A 21,030-nucleotide genomic window follows, 5' to 3' on the forward strand; every position below is an offset into this window, starting at 1 on the left:
TCTGTTTTTGGTGTTGACCATCTGGTGATGTCCATGTGTAGAGTCTTCTCTTGTGTTGTTGGAAGAGGGTGTTTGCTATGAGCAGTGCATTTTCTTGGCAAAACTCTATTAGTCTCTGCCCTGCTCATTCCGCATTCCAAGGCCAAATTTGCCTGTTACTCCAGGTGTTTCTTAACTTCCTACTTTTGCATTCCATTCCCCTATAATGAAAAGGACATCTTTTTCGGGTGTTAGTTCTAAAAGATCTTGTAGGTCCTCATAAAACTGTTCAACTTCAGTTTATAAGGATTTATAAATGTTAAAAAATTGCATATACTTATTTTTTCATAGCACTGTCAAAGAAAAGAAAATATAAAGAGCCACAGCCAATAGCCAGGCCTGGGAAAAGTACTCAGTGTGTCTTCAAACTGGGGAAGAAGAAGTGGAGGGGGACAAGATGGAAGAACTTGGGCTGAATTTGTAGGGCATAATGGGAGCTTGCTTACAACCAAGAACATCATCTTTGGCCTGGAGCTTAAATAACTAGAAAAGGACAGTGGTGGCTCCTTGATACCCTTCCCAAGTTGTCTTTGAGAAAATAGTTGAGTGTAGAAATTTCTACACTACACTTAGTGTAGGACCTAAGTGTAAACCCAAGTGTAGGACTTTAGGCAAGTCATTTAAACATTCTGTGTGCTAGTTTCCCCATTTATAAGGTGGGGCTAACAATAGTCTCTACCTCATGGGACTGTTTGCAGATTTAATGAGATACTTTAAAGTGTTTAGTGTTATGTCTGGAATGGGGCACAACCTTCAATAAGTGTTGTTATTAGTAATAAGTAGATTATCCTATAGGCTAGGCTCTGTCTGTAGCAAGTAGACAGGACTTACTATTGAGTTTATTGATTTTTTTTTTTTTGCCAAGTTATTTACAAAACAACACTGGGAGTTGGCAAATATTCTTATCCCTAAAGTCTATGAGATTAAATATTTATGGGAGAGATGATCTTTATTTATGTATCACTTGTTTTAAATAACAGCATGGTGAAGAATTGAAAGTGTCTCCTATCTTTACTGGGGAGTTTTGGGAGCCTGTCATTCATCACGGCTTGGTCCTCACATAATGCCAGATACTAAGTGCTTCTTGTTTCTTAAATTGGTGTTTCATGACAGGAAGTCTTCATAACCAGGCTTCCAAATGAACAACCTATAGACTCTTTAGAGGGTTCACAAAGAATTGCTTTAGGGAAGAGAAATACCGCTATGTGCTTGTTTGGAGCAATGCAACAGTGAAAAGGAAAAAAGGGAGAGGGATTATTTTAGGTTGAAAATGAAAAATGTAATTTAGCAGTTATAAGAAACCACAGACATCCAAATAAGGTCATCAGAAATTTCAAACGGAGAGCTAGAAAATTGTTTATTTCCTTTCCAATTCTCTCCGTCCAGGTCTGTCTTCCCTCACATTTTGCTCTGGGCCCTGTAGGTGCGGTGGAATGATCCAGGTGCTCTATACTCCTTACTGGACAAGGAGAACACACCACGATTTCCATTTTCTATCGACCAGGAAGGAGATATTTATGTGACTCAGCCCTTGGACCGAGAAGAAAAGGATGCAGTGAGTAAAACTAAGAGGAGGTTCACGGGTGACAAGACGAGATCCTGCGCCCGTGGAGATCTGAGAGCAGAAAGGATTTTACTGAACACCCTCACCACCACTGCCAAACCCCCAGAACTGTGTTCTGAACCTCAGTGCCTTATTGCTCTCAAAGACATGGAAAATAACCCCACAAATTTGATCCATTTTATATTTTCTCATTTCCCAGTTCTAAATGAATTGAAAATAAGGGGATAAATGAAATAGTCTTGAAATAGTTGTTTTCTCTGTCTTTTAAAGAGTATGATGATGGAGTCATGTTTTACCTCTGATCTTGTTGTAGTATGTTTTTTATGCGGTTGCAAAGGATGAGCAGGGAAAACCACTCTCAATCCCACTGAAAATTCAAGTGCAAGTGAAAGATATTAATGATAATCCACCTACGTGTCCATCTCCAGTGACTGTACTTGAGGTCCAGGAGAATGAAAAAATAGGTAAGAAAGTGTGTGTCTGTCTTCTTTAACTCTGTAATCCCTTTCTGCTCCCTGTTGGGTAAATGGTGGGCTGGTAAACATGACGGGGTCGGCTGTCCCTGCCCAACACAGCACAGAGGTAGAATGCATTTGGGGACTCACACAGGTACAGTATTTCAGTTCAGTGAGTGTCTGGGAAGGGTTCTAAAATCGGAGTTTTCTAACTACCACCCCTACTCATAGCACTGTTACTGCTGCTACCATTACTGCTACTCCTGTCGCTGCTGCTGACGGCTACACCCCCACACCTGCCGTGAGCAGCATAACCACTTGCAGCAGCATCCCGTATAAATGTGTAAAGTTAGCTCATCTGCACAGTTTCACCATAGATTCCTATTTGCCTTCCAAAAAAGTCAGTGACAGATGTAATCCCATCAAATTTGCTAAATAATTTAAATAAACATTCACACTCCATGTCAGATACCCTGCAATTGACCCTCTCTAGGAAGCTGATAAAAGCTCATGGGCCTTAAAGATGAAGTTCAGTTTCTATCTGTTTTTGTCCTTCTGTTCTTGACCTGCTTCATTTCTTTGTACTATGCCAGGATAGCTTTAGTTTTGTGCAGAGACAGCTACTATCAGAACACTGATTTCTGGGAGTTCTATGACTTCACTGGATTTGGGACACCTCTTATCTATTACTCCTTACTGCTGAGCTCATTGGTTGTGCAGAAGATCTTTGAAAACCTGTGTAGATGATACCTCAAGTATTTTTGTGCAGGGCCCAACATTTGGGGACTCACACAAGTACAGTATTTCAGTTCAGGGAGTGTCTGAGAAGGGTTCTAAAGTGAAAAGGGTATTTAGTGTATCAGTCCATCTATGATGCATAACAAACTGCCCCCAAATTTAGCAGTTGAAAACAACAAACATTTATTATCTCACAGTTTCTCTGAGTTAGGGATCTGGACATTCAGAAAGAGAGAGAGAGTTTAAAACAAATGGTAAGTAAGATGAAAGTCAGTCTTTTCATAACCTAATCTCAGAAGTGACATCCCATAACTTTTGTCATATTCATTAGAAATGAGTCACTAGGCCCAGCTCACACTCAAAAGGAGGAAGTTACACCAAGGCATCACTATCAGGGGTGGGGTGATTGCTGGGGGCCATCATAGTGGTGGCCTGCCTTACTAGGGAGGAGGACAGCACTTGTTTTCTGAGACTAGTGAGGATGTACTTGCTGGTAAAACAAATTGTTCAAGGGTGCAGCCTCTTGAAAATTGATCATTTATTTTGTAACAATATTTCACAGTCTTGAGTTGTGGACTTAATGGACCAGGAATTCTTATAAATCAACACAGAATGAGTCTATTCTAATATATATAGCCTAGAAGGGTACCCCCCAAAAATGCCCCTGCCTTTTGGGGCCTTACTGTCTGGCTCACTAAAATAGTAAATTATTCTTTAGTATATTTATATTCTCCTGTTTGGTGTTTTGTATCGGCCAGAAACTTGTGAGACTCATGTCCCCAAGTCTCAGCAGTGCCAACTTTAATTCTGAAATCCCACTTGCCACCAACACCTTTGTATTCACACTAGAACTTTATCCTCTCATTAAAGCGCCACCTCCCCAAAGTATTTCTCAGTGCCCCCAAGAGATACTGTACGTACATCTGAATCAGTTTGGGCTGCCACTTATTCCTAGCCTTTGTCACTCAGAGACATGACACTTCTTTCACTCCTGGCTCATTCATAAAGTTCTCTGCTCCCACTGAGTGGCGCCCCCTACTGGAGTTTCCCTGTCATTGATGCCAAACAGTCCTGGTGTCCCTGACATCTGGAGGGTTCCCCCGCAGTGAGGGGAGACCGGGGTCCTCTGTGTTACGCTCACTTGCCACTTGCCCGGGGAAGGGTCCCGAGCAGGGCTGCTCAGACACCAAAGTGAAAGTGAAAATCTCTCAGTAGTGTCCAACTCTGCGACCCCATGGACTATACAGCTGATAGAATTCTCCAGGCCACAATACTGGAGTGGGTGGCATTTCCCTTCTCCAGGGGATCTTTCCAACCCAGGGATCAAACTCAGGTCTCCCTCATTGCAGGCGGCTTCTTTACCAGCTGGGCCACAAGGGAAGACCTCAGACACCAAACCACCACAGAATTTAGTGAGATACACTTTCATTCCAGCACGCAGATGCTTTTCTTACAAGGGCAGATGCAGGTTGCAAAGGTGACTTGGTTGCTTGTGAGGATGCAGAAATGGCAGCTGCTACCACGCTAGACACACGTTCTGATGCCTCTCCTTCCCTGGCCAGGAGACACGTCTGCCAAGGCAAGCGCCTTAGAGGCATAACATATGTACTTCCATTCCTCCCCTCACGAAACCCTCCAAATCTCCCTGTGAATCAGTAGATGCAAAAGCAAGGGGATAAAATACAGGGCAAGGGGATAAAGCCAAACTCCACAAGGGGGATACATATTCAAGTTCTAGCCCTCACGTGGAATTCTGGCTGTGCGCAGAGAAATACACAATTCCCATCTCACGCAGCAAGATGACCCAGCATCTATCAGAGCTCATCCAGACAGACCTGGGTAGAGCACTGCATTGTGGCCAGACTTCTAGAACTCCCTGGACTGAGACACTCACAGAAATAAAACTTAGGTCCATAAACTGCAGCGAGGCAGAGAGGACGCCTGCCTGCTCTTGGCCTGTGCTGTCTTTATCTTGGGGGTGGAGTCAGTCTCTGCTGTTGTTCCAGAAACTTGCTTAGAATTCAGCACAGTTGGCTTGTCCTTGTTGAGTTTTACCATTTGCCTTGTGCATTAGTGTCTGAGGGCGGCCATAACAAATGACCACCGACTCAGAGACTTGAAACAACAGAAATGTATTCGCACACAGTTCTGGAGGCTAGAAGCCTGTAATGAAGGTGCCCATGAGGGGAGAATCCTGGCCCCTGGTGCCTCCTGGCATTTGTTGGCTGCTCGTGGTGGCCTTGCTGCAGTCTCTGCCCTCTTCTTCACATTGCCTCCTCCTCCATGAGTGTCTCTGTCGTCTCTTCTGGATTTAGGGCCCACTCCACATCCAGGATGGTTCAAGACCCTGACTTGGGTCCTCCCGAATTCATATGGTGAAGTCCTAGCCCCTGGCACCTCCAGGGGGGATTATCATTTAGAGACAGGGTCTTCAACGTCATTAGCGTGGGTCTTAACCCAATATGACTGGTGTCCTTCTGAGAAGAGAAAATCTGAATAGACACAGAATGGGGGAAGACCACGTGAAAACACATGCAGCAGACGGCCGTCTATTAGCCAGAGATCTCTGAAGAAATCAGTCCTCCTCACACCTTGCTCTCAGACCTCTAGTCTCCAGAAACTGAGAAAATAGATTGCTGTTGTTAAAGCCATCCATTGTGTAGTCACTTTTTTCTTTTTTTATGGCAAGCCCTAGCCAGCTAAAAATGGACTTCCCTGGTGGCTCAGACAGTAAAGAATCTGCCTGCCATGCAGGAGACCCTGGTTCCATCCCTGGGTTGGGAAGATCCCCTGGAGAAGGGAACAGAAACCCACTCCAGTATTCTGGCCTGGAGAACTCCATGGACATGGACTGCGGGCTGCAGTCCATGGGGTCGCAGAGAATCGAATGCTGCTTAGCGACTAACACACACATATGCAGCCAGCTAAGACACTGCTCCATGCACTGTACAGCTGAAAAGGTTAGAAGCACCAGCATCAATCTAAGAACTTTATTCTGCTTCTCACAGTTACTTCCAGTGCCTTCTAGGAACCCGATTCTCCACGGAAGCCATTTTTTAATAGGCTAAAAAGAATAATGGACGGGTTTCCTTCTTTCTTTCCCTATAGGGAGCAGTATTGGAACTCTTATTGCTCATGACATGGATGAAGAAAACACTCTCAACAGTGTTTTAGAATACAGAATTGTGGATCAAACTCCCAAAGTTCCTCAAGATGGACTCTTCCTGGTCCAAGAATATTCTGGAACACTCCAGTTAGTGGTGCAGTCGTTGCATAAGCGGGACACTCCGCAGTACAACCTGAGCATAGAGGTGTCTGACAAAGGTTAGTATCACTTTCACAGTGTCGAGTGAAACACTTGTTTTCTTTCCAGCTGTGATTGCTAGGCTGCTCTAATGCCTGGCTGTGTTACAGAGGCTGCCATTGAAAAAGGTCTTGCTTCCCACGTAAAACAAGCCCAGAAGCCAGCATGGTAATGGCCAGAGTTGCAGCTCAGAAAATGTGATTATGTTTGTCTCCTGAGAAGCAGATGCCCAAGAGGGGATTAAATATATAAGGATTTTATTAGAGGAACTGCCTATGAGAAAAAATGGAAAGGGATACAGAGAAGGGTGGAAGAGCCATCAGACCTCAATACAAGCCTGACCCTGAGTGAAGGAGGGAAGGAAGGAAAGTGCTGGGGAAACTCCCGGTCAAAGGGAAGTTCGGCAAGGTCATTGGAGGTCCAAGGCTGGCTGTAGAAGGAGTCTGTGGTCTCCAAAAGCAGGCCTACCTTAGCCTGCCTGCCTTGTTCAGGCACTGCTGGGGCAGCCAATGGGAAGCAAGGTCTTGGTGCACGCAGAGTGATGGGTTTCAGAGCCCGGCAGCACATTGTCAGTTAAGATCCCTGTTGTTAGAAGTTGTTGGCAAGCCTCGTTGTCATGGCCACCGTGACCACAAACAAGAAAGTTAGTTGTATTTCTCAAGTCTCCCTTTCAGACTCAAAGGCTTCTACTGTATGACAGTGAAGGAACTTTTGGAAAGCTTTTTCTCCTATTAGCTTCTAATTGGCCATTTGACAATATCAGGAAACATTCATCGTTATACTTTATGCAATTTCAAAGCAAGTGGTTATTAATCTTTGCTAAGTCATGAGACCCTTTGAGAGTCTGATGGAAACTATGAATTCCTAAACAAATGCATACGTTCTCAGATAAATTGCACAGACACACAAACATACTCGACCTCAGAGACAGGCCTATTTTAGGGTCATTAATACTTTTAAGTTAAGAATCTTTCTTTGAGTTAACTGGTCTTGAGTCTTAAATAACCAAGTAGTTCAGTAATTATTATGCTAGGAAATAAAGATTATATAGGTATGCTGTAGTGAAGAGCATCATTTCACACTGTGCTTCATATTTTTTTTCTTTATCCAGATGTTGAGATACTAAAGAGAACTGAGAATACTGGGATTTACCAGGCCCCCAAAGCAGAAAGTCTGAGGGATAGTAATTTGGCAAATATCGAGGGCCTAACATAATGCTTAGCATTGTGCTAAGAGGTACAATGAAATTGGGTATAATAAATTATCCCTGTCTGTGATGAGCTGACAATTTCACACCATTAGCCAGCCATTCTTCCAGTGGTTACTGAGCTTTTATCTTGATTGAGGCACCATTCAAGGTACTGGGAACACACAAATAAATAAGAGCTGGTGTCTGTCATCAAGGAGCACTTTTTGGTAGAGGAGATGGACAAGTGAATAAATAAATTATAAGGAATATGTACAAGGTAGCCCATGAAAGCAATGAGTGACTCAGTGGAGAGGGAGAGAGACCTGATAGGGCTTTCTGGAAGAGGTGTCATTAATCCCACTTTCGATGGATGAATATGACAAGTTACAAAACAGTGTAAAGGCTTATACAGGAGAAGAAAGTCCATGTGCAAATGCATGGAGACCCAAAGCAGTTTAATGCCATAAGAGCATAAAGTGGAAATCAGATAACAAATTGTCTATATGCATGAATACATCTATAGACTATATGGACCAGATTATGCAATTTATTTATATGTAAATATATGTGTGTATGTGCGTTGATGGAATTAAACATCCAATAGTATACTACAGAAAATTAGTCAGTAGGCTATAATTAGCATAGTTTTACATAAATTCAGGGAAGTGATTTTATTTACATAAAACCACGAGGCTCACTGCTGGTCCAAATGAGGCTTACGTGGAACAGGCAAGTGGTGAGTTCAGGCCCTGGGACCGCTCCACATCTCCAGCCATTCTTGCTGTCTACAAATGTCCTGGGGGCTGGACCCAGCTTTAATTAGCATCCACTTATTTATAAGATGGTTATTATTAGGTTACATGCCTGGCCTTGTGTCTGGTGTGTTGAGAGCAAGCTCTGGAGCTCGGCAGCCTGAGTATGTTTGTCAGCATCCCAGGAAAAGAAAGCCCTCTTCAAAAGACACAGATGTGTATAGCGGACTTTTGGACTCAGAGGGAGAGGGAGAGGGTGTGATGATTTGGGAGAATGGCATTGAAACATGTATAATATCATGTAAGAATCGAAATGCCAGTCTATGTCTGATGCAGGATATGACACGCTTGGGGCTGACGCGCGGGGATGACTCAGAGAGATGTTGTGGGGAGGGGGGCGGGAGGGGGGCTCATGTTTGGGAACGCATGTACACCTGTGGTGGATTCATGTCAATCTATGCCAAAACCAATACAGAATTGTAAAGTAAAAATTAAAAATAAATAAATAAATTAAAAAAAAAAAAAGAAGTAACCAAAAAGAGAGTAAAGAAGGGATTCTCTGTAAAGCTATGGGTAGGGATTATGGGAAGCCAGCAGGAGGTGTGAAGCACAATGGAGTCATTCTTATCCCAAGGGGAGAAGGGGCAAGGGAAGGGCCCTTCCCTGAAGGAGCAGGCCCTGGGCCTGGGGCCGTGATTCTAGAGGAAGCTGCTGGCAGTGGGAGCCAGACTCTGACTCCGCGCTCCTGCCCTTCCTCAGACCTCCTGCCAGTGCTCCCCCTGGTAGAGCTCGACTGCTACCCAGAGGGCCAGGATGCCCAGTGATGCTGCTCCTAAGGTCAGCCCCAGGGCACAGAGCGGGGTGAAGGGCGGGGAGCAGACGGAGAGGACTGGGGGGCTCGTGGATTCGGAATCTGGCTCGACCACCAGCCAGCTGCAGAACTGTGGCCAAGTTACCCTTGGCTTCCTCGGCTGTGATCTAAGTGAAAGTGACAATAGTAGCTACATCAGAGTGAAGAGTGAAGATGAAATGAGTCACGTGAGCAAAGCCCTTGATACCGCACCTGATACACAGAGCGTGCCGGCCGTGTCTGTTAGGATGAGAACCTTGATTTTGTTGCTATCTACATTTTACAAACTGACTACCTCACACTGAGTTCAAGTAACATAACCAACCTCTTACCCGTCTGATATGTAGCAGAGAAAGAATTTCAGTGGGGGTTGCAGAGCCCAAAGTCTTAGTCATTGTATAATGTAGGCTTCATGGTTGGAATAATGGAAACCTCAACAAAAGATCCCACCCTGTTGGTCTTCATGTGGCTGTTTTTCTGCGGATCCCATCTCTACCGGTACTCCATGCTCACCTTGGATCCAAGTTAAACTGCTGTCTCTAACTAGGTCTCTGAATTGTCAAACCCACCCCTCAGAGCCACTTACCAGGATTCTGTGAGCTGCCTCTGGGTAGGCATGCCCTTGGAAGAGGGCTAATTGTATCGTGGGCTTCCCAGGTTGTGCTAGGGGTAAAGAACCTGCTTGCTAATAGAGGATATGTAAGAGACGTGGGTAAAATACTGGATCAGGAAGATTCCCCTGGAGGAGGGCATGGCAATCCACTCCAGTCCTCTTGCCTGGGAAATCTCATGGACAGAGGAGCCTGGCAGGCTATAGTCCAAAAGGTCGCAGAGTCGGACATGACTGAAGCGACTTTTTACACAGACACACCATTGTACCTTGCCTCCCTCAGTTGGGCCTTCCTTTTATGGGGGCAGAAGAGATACAGGACAGTGAGAGCCGGACGTGTTCAGAGAAGGAAAGACAACCTTCTGGGATGCTCAAAGAAACTTTCTAGAAGGACAGTTTTGCACTGGGCTTTGAAGGCTACATAAGTTTCACGAGCCAGAAAACAGAGGCTGCCTCCCAGGAAGCCTGGCTCAGGAACAAGCTTTTACCGAGGAGGAGGCAGGTGGATGGAGCGGGAAGCCCAGAAGAGCCTCTCCCAGGGCTTTCCTCCGCCCCACCTTGGTGACCCACACGTGGGTGTTGGTGGGACACAGAGAGACTCCTTGCTACGCACATCGCAGGCCAATAGTCAAATTGTGGCATGGCTGTCACTGCACTTGCCAATTGTTTTTCTTGCAGATTTCTGATCCTAACGCATGATTTTCAGTGAAAATTTTTGTGATGTGCTTTTGATTTTCAGACTTCAAGACCCTCTGCTTTGTGCAAATCAACGTTATTGACATCAATGATCAGATCCCCATCTTTGAAAAGTCAGACGTGAGTAGTTGTTGCCTTGTTTTTGCTTTACATTGTTTATATTACCTGACCCCTACTTCTGGGATAAAGACACAAACGGTAGTTAGGGATAATGCCAGATTTAATATCTTAGCTAATGCTCTGGTAGTAAACTCAGGCATAGTCTTCAGTGGAAACCTTCTGGGAACAGTAATGTTCACTGTTACAGTATCTGCGAGCATCTGTTTATAAACTTTTGCCAAAAGGTCATTTATTTCAAGGACTGCTTGAAAGCTGCAAGCACAGTCTTTGTCAAATTGAGACAAATTGAGTAGCTGCTTCCAGTTTGCCTTTATATATTTTGTGAGTATAGGACAATAAATAGATTATTGCTAGGTTCTCAAACAAGAATTCTTTGTCAAAATTTAAAATCTGGCAAAATATTGGCAATTTAAACTCACCTTGCATTAACTGAATAAGAATCCAGTAGTCATATACAGATGTGAGAGTATCCGAAGGCTGAAGCACCAAAGAATTGATGCCTTCAAACTCTGGTGCTGAAGAAGACTCTTAAGTGTCCCTTGGACTGCAAGGAGATCCAATCAGTCAATCCTAAAAGAAATCAACCCTGAATATTCATTGGAAGGACTGGTGCTGAAGCTGAAGCTCCAATACTTTGGCCACCTGATGCAAAGAGTCAATTCATTGGAAAAGACCCTGATGTTGGGAAAGATTGAAGACAGGAGGAGAAGGGGATGACAGAGGATGAGATGGTTGGATGGCATCACCGACTCAATGCAAACTCTGGGAGATGGTGAAGGACGGGAAGGCCTGGGGTGCTGCATGCAGTCGATGGGGTTGCAAAGAGTCGTACACGACTGAGCAACTGAATAACAACAACAAGGGCGAAGAAAAAGCCAGCCTCTGGTTTATGCCAGAAGAATGTGCTCAGGACACTTGCAAAAATGCGAAGAACTGGGCAGAAAGAGCAGGAGAAAGAAGATCAGTTGACTATATCAAGAAGAATTCAAGCTAATTTATTATTAATGTGGGCTTTGAACTTGGCAGTAATTTTATCATTGCTTCCCTTAAAATGGATGCCTCTGTTTATTTATTTTGGAGGAGAGAGAAGCTGTTTTGACTAGGTTGTTATGTTTGAAGTCAGTGATGAGGCAGCCCCAAGCCTTGTGATGATGTTCATAAATCAAAATAAAGATAAAGCTGTGACAAAGAAAGGGAATTGACTTACAGGAGGGTTTGCAGAGGTAAAAGGTATGACAATATACTTTGTGTAGCAGGCACTGAGGTTAAGTGAGCATGAGATGAAGAGCCTGTCTCTTCTCTGTCTCCATTCTCTTGGGTATTTGATCTTTTCAGTGTGTTATAGTCTCGCATTACATCTATACAGTGCTTTTAGACTGAGGACAAGAGTTCTGCTTTAGGAATCTCAGAGTTTGGAAAGGCAAACGGGGCTCTCGAAAGTAGGAGTCCACTTCTTTCGCTGCCGTGGTCCACTCCTGGTCCCTGCCTGTTATCATCTTCATGTTCGCGATGCCAAGGGACATGACCTGGGGGATTCTCAGTGGAGGAGTGAGAGATTAACAGCACCTGCTTTGGAGGTGGACAAGCATGGATTTGAACCCCAGTTCTGTGACCAACTAGCTGTGTGGTCTCCAGTGGGTTTTACCTCTCCAATCTTTTGCTTCTCTGTCAAATGGAAGTGATAACACAGCTATTCAGTAGGGCATTTTGTCTTGATGCTTACCTTTTTTGAGCACTTATTATGTGCTAGGCATTCAGAGGTTTTATATGTATTATCTCTGTAAATTCAAACAGAAAACATAAAATAGCTTCCATTTTTATTATGTCCAATGGACAGAGGATGAACCTGAGACTTTAAACAATCAGGTAACTTATTTCAATTCACCCAGGTAATAACTGGTGAGCCTAGGATTCATACTGAGGCCATTTGACTCCAAAGTTCAGGATTCTCTGATTGATTAAGAATTAATTAAAATGATATATGTAAAGTGCCTGTCACATTGTAGGTACTCGACACATAGGGGCTATTTATCTGTCTCATTACTAATAACTATAATGATAGTCCCAGTATTAAATATATTGGCTGTGAGTGGGAGAATCTGTTTTAGAATCCGATCAGTCGCTCTCTGAGACACTGTTTCTTGGTATAAGGGATATCAGTCTACAAGTGTGACTGATGTCAAAAGCAACTGCAACCTACTCATCAATGGGAAAAGCATGCTTGGTAAGTATTGATGTAAACTGTGACTTGTGTCCATTCTGAAACCAGAGGCAAGTTTGCTCGTTGATAATTGTGCTTGATGACAGTGGACATCCTCATTGTTTCCTTCTCCTATTTCTTTCTTAGTATGGAAACCTAACTTTCCCTGAAGATACAGCTGTGGGATCTGTCATCCTAACCATCCAGGCCACAGACATTGATGAGCCGCATACTGGGAGTTCTAAAATCCTGTATCGAATTACACAGGGAGACAGTGAGGGACGTTTGGAGATTGAAACAGATCCCCAAACCAATACGGGATACGTCAAGCTTAAAAAGGTAAAGTACCCATTGAATGGAATTTGTCTTTTTCATAGATTAGTTTCCTTAGGACCATTCAAGGACCTATAAGCAGAGTTGATGAATTGGCGGTGACCTCTCAGGCACGTGATGGACTCCTGGAACCCCCTCAGTCATTCCTGTCCTCGTGAAAGACAGAGGCCAGGAGTCTTGCTTTGAGTCTGTCACTAGCTGAGCAAGTAACCTTTGCAGAGGGAGGTAGGATTTTCATAAAAATTATAGAATGAATCATTTTTAGTATTAGTATGTCCCATGCAATAATTGGGACATGCTTTTACTAAAAAATCATTTACTGTTTATCTGAAATTCCAATTTAACCAGGCATTCTTTATTTTTATTTAATAAATCTTGGGCAAGGTGATGCTCAGGGCTTTATTTTTCCCTTTGCAAGTGTGGGATATTAGACTAGATGAATCCCGTGAACCTTTTAGGAGGCAGGCTGTTTATTCTAGTGGACCAGCCATAGGTTCCTCTTTTTAATAATGACTGGAGATTGGTAGGTCTCCTTTAATAGGCAAGTTATAATAAATTTATTCTCTCATACCTTCTTCCCTGCCCACTCCTTACATTCATCTTTCACGGTGCTGCTAAGTCCACTGGCTCTTGCTTTGTCTCTCCCTTTGTAAGGACTGGGTAGTCTGCAAGCCAAAATCTCGATTACCGTGATACTTGCTTTTTTATAGAGGGTCTTCCCATTCTTGGCTCAATCCACTCCTATCCCCTACCGTATACACCTGCAGTTTGGCCCTTTCCTCCCTGGCTGCCTCATTTATGCATGTAAACTGTGTATCAGATGATTCAACAGGAAGTGGCAGTCAGTGTCGTCCAATATCTTTAGAATGAAAAGAGATCAGAGTTACAGCGATAGAGACTCTGCAGACATGGCTGAATGCGGAGAGTCTGTAGTACAGTGTGTGGGAGGCTGCATCAGAAAGCTCTGAAGGAAAGTTTTGACCCAGAATAAAGGTAGAAATTGATAATGAAGACAAAAGAAAATAATTTTACAGAAAATGGATAGAAGCATGGGGGGAAAAAAGTGCTGGTGCTGAAGGAAACCCTGGAGCAGAATCTCAGAATTCTGGTACCGTTCTGACCACACACCCCACCTCTGACAAAGGGCCTCACTGGGTTTCAGCTGCAAGGTTTGTGTGTGGACCTATTTAAGCAGTAGTATTTTGTTTGAGTCTGACCTTTGCCGTTACATCTTCCCCCTCTATTCATGGCTGCCTACATGGACACAAAGAACCCAGAAGGAAAGGCCAGGGCCCTGAGTTTGCAATGGGTGGTCCAGGCAGGCCTGGTCCTGTGGCAGGAGGCGGGGGCAGAGAGCTTCCATCCTTCCCCAGGACCAGCACCCTCTAGGTGTCTAAGAGAGGATAAAGGCCTGTCCATCTCAGTATGAATGTCGGTAACTTTTCATGGTGGCTTGTTGTGAACTAATGTAAGTTAATTTGACCATCTGTGGCTAGCGGGCATCTATAGGGAAAAGTTGGTAACCTTGATGATCAGCAGTAGGTGAAGGCTCTAATTTTCTTCCCACACCTTCCTTGACATGAGGGGGTGTGTTCCAGTACAGCGGGCCTCTGGCCAAAATCTTGGTCGCATCCTTATTTTGTTTGTGGTTATATGCCAAGTGTCCAGAATATTTGCACATAGTGGAGGTTCAATAAATCTTGGTTGCCTGAATACATAGTTGAATTCTGTCCCATGTGCAATTAATAACAAGCAGGTTTGAAAACCAGCATTCAACTTGTGCTTTAGGCTTTAGGTTTGTGCTGGCCTGGCTCTCTGTCCCTCAGGCACTGTAATCACTGTAATCACAGTAGTCTAGTGACAGGATTCATCTGACTGTCTGCAGAAAAGGTGAAGATAGAACAGAAGTGGAGTCCTGGAACTCTGAAGGGTATAAGCTGCTGGACTAGCCAGATGCTACATTTGTCTTCAAGAATGTATCTTTCTACCAAATTGCCTGTCTTGAATACCACTGATATCACAAAAACCTCTTTGCAAGATCACTTTGGTAATTAACAAACCTTTTAGTGTAGCTTGAGACAGTGCTAGCTCAGAGCCTGTAGCAGCTGCTTCTGGGGTGTGGCTCTGATTGGGATCTTTCAAATGCTAAGTGCCAGCCGGCCCAGAGGTGTGTATCCTTGACCAGGATACATTGATGTCAGCCAACTGCCCCTAGGATGCGTGTCCTCACCATGACAGGTGCGTTCATGCAGTTTTCAGGTTTTTAAACTTAGCCTCTATTATGTGGTTTCTCTGGTGGCTCAGTGGTAAAGAATCTGCCTGCAATGCAGGAGATACAGGAGGCATGGGTTCGATTCCTGGGTCGGGAAGATCCCCTAGAGGAGGATATGGCCTCCCACTCCAGCACTCTTGCCTGGAGAATCCCATGGACAGGGGAGCCTGGTGGGCTACACGTCCACAGGGTCACAAAGAGTCAGACACGACAGAAGCGACTGAGCACGCACGCATGTAGTTTCTCATGCAGAGATTAGTTAACCTTACTTCTAAATCCCTCCTCATTAAGCCTTCCATTGCTTCAGAACCATTGTATTGGTCATTAAAAAAAAAAAATTAAATCCCAATGTAAACTCACGATCCTATCAGCACCTGTTCACCTGAGTTAAATGTGCAAACGAAAGTGAAAGTTGTTCAGTCAAGTCCGACTCTTTGCGACCCCATGGACTATACAGTCCATGGAATTCTCCAGGCCAGAATACTGGAGTGGGTAGCCTTTCCCTTCTCCAGGGGGTCTTCCCAACCCAGGGATCGAACCCAGGTCTCCCCCATTGCAGGCAGATTCTTCACCAGCTGAGCCACAAGGGAAGCCCAAGAATACTGGAGTGGGTAGCCTCTCCCTTCGCCAGGGGATCTTCCGGACCCAGGAACCGAACAGGGGTCTCCTGCATTGCAGGCGGATTCTTTACCAACTGAGCTATGAGGGAAGCCCTAAATGTGCAAATGGCAACCAGTAAAATTCACCGAGGAGCGCACTCCACACCTGAAGCCCCTTTCGCTTCATGAAGCACTTCTGCACATACTCCTTCGCTTCTCACACTGACCCTGAGGGAGGCAGAAACAGTCCCATCATCCAGCTGAGCTTCAGGCTCACAGGTTACAGTCAGCCCCTCTACTGGATGAAGGAGCTGGGAACTTGACCCCTGGCTTCTGACTCCTTTCAGGAAAGGACTGCTATGGGGGCCTGGCATTACCATGTACTAGCTCTGCGACCTTGACACAAATGTTGTAACATCTCAGACCTCAGTTTTCTGATCTGAAAACCTAAATTGGTAGAACCTTCTTGATGAGGATCCTGGAGGATTCAGTGCAAAAATACACACATAGCTCTTAAGACAGCCCCTAGCAGGTGGTAGCCAACTTCATAAATGTTCAGCATTATCTTAATTCTAATTAACTCAGGTGAGGGCAGAAGCTAGGACTCTGGCTGTAGACAGATGAGACGTTTTCTATTCTTGACAAGGGGGCCAAACTTGCCCAATCCCAGAGTCAAACGGTGCCCGCTGGGGACAGCTGACTCAGGCTTTCTGGGGGAGGGCCTGGAAATCAGTCGTTTTAGCAAGTGCCCTGCAAAGGCTTTCTCCTCTACTCTTGAATAATCACTGCACTTCAGGGTGGATACCAGGTGTGTGGGCTTTCCACACACCTATCAATTCTCCAACGCCAGCCTGGTGTCCTACGATGTAACTCAATTCTGACACTTATCTGTCAGGAGACAGCATCTGACCCCCTCAAGTTAAGGGTCAGTCCCACTCCACTTCAGAAGCCACCAGCAAGTGCCAGGTTGTTGCCTGTTCTTCTGACTGACTGGCTGTACATCAGAGGTTCCTGACTCCCTCCTTGGGTTCCAACATTTGCTAGAGCAGCTCACAGAGAGCACAGAAACGTATTTTCCAGTGTATCACGTAATAAAGGATATGATGAAGGACCCAGTTGAGCGGCCAGATGAAGAGATCCATGGGGTGAGGCCTGGGAGGGCCCCAAGAGCAGAAGCTTCTGTCTCATGCAATTGAGCTGTGTGTCACTTCCCCAGCTCGTGGATGTGCTCACTAACCCAGAAGCTCTCTGAATGCCTTACTCTGGGGATGTTTATTGAGGCTTCATCATGTAGACATGATTGATCATGAACTCAGTCTCCAGCACCTCTCCCCTTCCTGGGAAGTGGGAGGGGTTGTGCTGAAAATCCCCAGCTTCTAACCGTGGCTTGGTCTTGGTCTGGTAACCAGTCCCCATCCTGGTTACCAGGAGCCACAAAGAGTCACCTCATTAGAACGAAAGTCACTCCTATCACCCAGGAAATTGCAAGGGATTTAGGAGCTCAGTGTCAGGAACCAGAGGAAAACACCAAGATATACTTTTTCTATTAATTCATATGCCCCAAGTGATGCTTGGGAATAAACACGTTTTATTTATTTATGCTGTCCTCCCTGTCTTTACCGCCACCCTGAGCTCTGACCTATTGTGTGATAGATCAACACATTCTTGAGACCAAGCAGGTATCAGGAGCCAGGAAGGCTATTTCTCTGAGCCCTGCCAGACTCATCAACTCTCCTGAAATTGAAAGTCAGAGGTTTGTTTTGGATTTAATTTTTATTTTTTGATACAAGTTTTGTCACTTCTTCATTATGGCTGGTCCTTTTGAATTCTCTGTACATGATGTATTTTTAAGCAGCTAGAGTATCATGTGGAAAACTAATGTGCATTTTTTTCTCTTCACTGATTATTGATGAAAATGTTAAATGTCCCCGGTCTCAGCTCCTTTCCTTCAGCACTTTATCTCTGCTTCCAGGTTGAATCTAAATCACGAGGTTGACCTTTCAAGCAGTCGTGTACGGAAGAGGGATTGTGGCATAAGTGGGTGTTTTCTGCCTACCTGATGAGTAAGGTCGTGAGGGTCTCTTGACTTGACTCTGCAAGCATAGCCCCATGTCATGAAAGACAGGGCACGTGGTTTGACAAAGCTTGTTCTTGATTAAACTCTGCTGGTTATCACTTGCTAATTTTAGTATCTTCCATTTCTAATTTTATTCCTGGAAAATGTGGTTCTGTATGTTTTCCTGGTGTGAAAGCTAAGCAGACTGACTGAGGGCAAGCTGTTACTTCCATTCAGTAAGGGTTGAAGGAACACTGACACCCTCTCCTAACAGGCCTCCCTGCCTAGGTCAGATGGGCTCCAATCCACCCCTCCCCTAGTGGCTCCCAGAGTTAACTTCCTCCAACACCAATCCCACCTTGTCAGTCTTGCGCTCACCGCCTCTCTCTGCTCATCAGGGATCAAGTCCCAGTTTCTGAGCTTGACATGTACCGTCTTCTCCATCACCTCTCTCTTCTCTCAGGTCACACGTTTTGTCCTGCTAACTCTTGCTGCTCCTCCTTTGCAGGGACACCATTTCGTTTCTGTATCCCTCACCTCTGGTGGCCTCGTGAAAGGATCAGAAAGCCAGGGAGGGGACTTAGGACCTGTTTGATGTAAGGATAGAGTGTGCGTCCTCTGCCCGAGCCCACAGAGTGCTGTGCTGCTTGTCTGAGCCTGGTCTTGGCCGGACCCACAAGGAACAGATTGCCGCGTCCTTGGTCCACATGGCGGGCTTGCTCTGGGGGCTGCTGGCTTCCTGCTCCATCTACCAGACTTAGTTTGACGGCCCTGCCCTCCTCCCCTGAGATGATGGGTAGATCCTGGGAGTCAGACGCTCCAGAGTGCACACATCTCTTCCCAACTCCCCTGGGTGGGGAGCCCTACTCCAGCCTGAGGTCGTGACCAAGAGGTCATCATGGGGTCATACCTTGTAGGCTGCTGCTGCTGCTAAGTCACTTCAGTCATGTCTGACTCTGTGTGACCCCATAGACGGCAGCCCACCAGGCTCCCGCGTCCCTGGGATTCTTCAGGCAAGAACACTGGAGTGGGTTGCCATTCTCTTCTCCAATGCATGAAAGTGAAAAGTGAAAGGGAAGTGGCTCAGTCATGTCCGACTCCTAGTGACCCCATGGACTGAAGCCAACCAGGCTCCTCCATCCATGAGATTTTCCAGGCAAGAGTACTGGAGTGGGTTGCCATTGCCTTCTCCGACTTTGTAGGCACTGGATGCTTATTTCTATGAAAAACCTCTTTTTACATCTCAGCTGGATTACAAAATTTTATATCCTGCATTTTAACAAGAGCTAACTGATTCTCAGATGACCTTGAGTCTTTACACATAATTCTTTCTCTTTCATATGAGGAAATTTTCTCTTACTTCCTTTTGAACTAGCAGTTGGGCTGTGATGTTGTGTGTGTTTGTGTGTTCATGGAGGAGAGGGTTTCTAGAGGGTGAAGATTTTCTCCAGAATCTCTTTCCCACTGGAGCCTGCAAGGGCTTGAGAAGGACCAAGACCTTCTCATTTTTGTATTTCCTAATGGATACACAATGCACACTGTTTGTCAGGGAAGTGATGAGAAGCAAAGAGTATAATACAGTTCCTCTTCTCAGAGAGCTCATGGTCAATAAGCACCTGGAATAGAGAAGCAAACAATTAGGATCCTGAGTTACATACTATAAGATTACAGAAGGCATGGTGCTCATCTATTTGGGGATACAGAGTGGGATTTGGGGAAGATGGTACGCAGAGAACAGCACTGAGCCAATTTTCGACTAATGGGGAGAATTTTTTCAAATGTTGAGGGAAGAGCAGGCTGAGCTAATGCAGTCATGTGTCAGCTTTTCCTCTATGAAAGGAAAATACCATCTGATGAGAAACTGATATAAACTAAAGTTAAAGAACTGACAGCTCCCCAAGAGATCTTGGGTCCTCCAGGCCTGGAAGAGTGAATAAAACCGAGCAGTTCCCAGAATCTATAATGTGCTTTTTGAGCGTTTCTCTGGTTCCTTCATCTTTTTGAGGTCATGGGTACCTTTGAGATTCTGACAAAAGCTACATAACCTCTCCTGATGAAAAAATTCATGTATGCACAAACAACAAAAATTCAATGGAGTAAATTTAAGGATCAAATTGGCTTTATTAAATAATTCATAAATCAAGTGCCATTCCACCTAGCAAATAGAAAGGAGCTCCACCAAGCTGTAGAAAAGGAAAGATTTCCAAAGGTAGAATGGGAGTAGAAAAAGGAAATTATTGGCAAAGAATGTCTTGTTTCAGACAAAGTTGCCCTCCTAAAAGGAAGAAAAGGGCCTACGGGGTGGATTACCCTACTAGGGCCGACCAGATTCAAGACTGACTGGTTAAGGTTGCATTCCTGGGGCAGCGATTGAGAATGCAATAAGGTAGGTATTAAGTTTTGTTGCTGACATGGGGTTTAGCACAAGTGATTCTATTTTGGGCCTGTTGTTTCTTTAAAGTGTGTGCATGCTCAGTTGTGTCTGACTTTTTACAACCCCAAAGAGTCCAACTCTGAGATTCTCCTGGCAAGAATACGGGACTGGGTTGCCATTTCCTTCTCCAGGGGTTCTTCCTGACCCAGGGATCGAGCCCACGTCTCCTGTGTGTCCTGCACGGCAGGTGGATGATTTACTGATGAGCTACCGGGGAGGCCCTTTAACAGTTTCCTCATTTTGATCAGATTCTCGCTTATCTGAGAAATGTGATAAAAACTTGAAGCATTAAATGCCACTATCAGATACTGCTCTTTAGTGCTTTCTTCTGTTGATCTTCTGTGTGATATTCACAGGTCCTAATGGTTTTGTTTTTTTTATTTACTTAATCCCTCTGATACTCACAGGTGTCAACTTCAGGTGTAGAGTTTTTAAGTTGGTCATTCTTTCTGTCCTGTTTCTGATGTTCTTAGTCTTAGTGAGACTTGGTAGTGAGTGATTGTGAGCATGTATTTAACACTTTTGAGAGAATGCAGCATATAAGAGAGAGTACTCTGATTCGAACAAGCAGGATAATTTCTTGTGTTTGGAGTGTACCTTCGAGCCATGGCCCCCAAGACTCAAACCAATCAAATGCAAATAATTCAAAGAAAGACTCCATCGCAGGAGTCACCCTAATTCCTTGTGTTTGGAGTGTACCTTCAAGCCATGGCCCCCAAGACTCAAACCAATCAAATGCAAATAATTCAAAGAAAGACTCCAACACAGGAGTTACTCCATCGCAGGAGTCACCCTTGTGTTTGGAGTGTACCTTCGAGC

The 21,030-nt window shown here is 44.8% G+C and overlaps 1 protein-coding gene across 1 annotated transcript in view; it reads left to right on the forward strand.

Moving 5' to 3' along the window:
* Nucleotides 1-21,030, forward strand: part of CDH17 (cadherin 17) — a 68,714-nt gene that overhangs the window by 27,178 nt on the left and 20,506 nt on the right. Inside the window, exons 7-11 of the mRNA XM_040261070.1 lie at nucleotides 1,463-1,594; nucleotides 1,917-2,067; nucleotides 5,905-6,120; nucleotides 10,241-10,317; nucleotides 12,665-12,856. Coding sequence (XP_040117004.1) covers nucleotides 1,463-1,594; nucleotides 1,917-2,067; nucleotides 5,905-6,120; nucleotides 10,241-10,317; nucleotides 12,665-12,856 — 768 coding nt within the window. The remainder of the gene's footprint in view (nucleotides 1-1,462; nucleotides 1,595-1,916; nucleotides 2,068-5,904; nucleotides 6,121-10,240; nucleotides 10,318-12,664; nucleotides 12,857-21,030) is intronic.

Source organism: Oryx dammah, unplaced genomic scaffold (assembly GCF_014754425.2).
Source record: "Oryx dammah isolate SB20612 unplaced genomic scaffold, SCBI_Odam_1.1 HiC_scaffold_19, whole genome shotgun sequence".
Lineage (NCBI taxonomy): Eukaryota > Metazoa > Chordata > Mammalia > Artiodactyla > Bovidae > Oryx > Oryx dammah.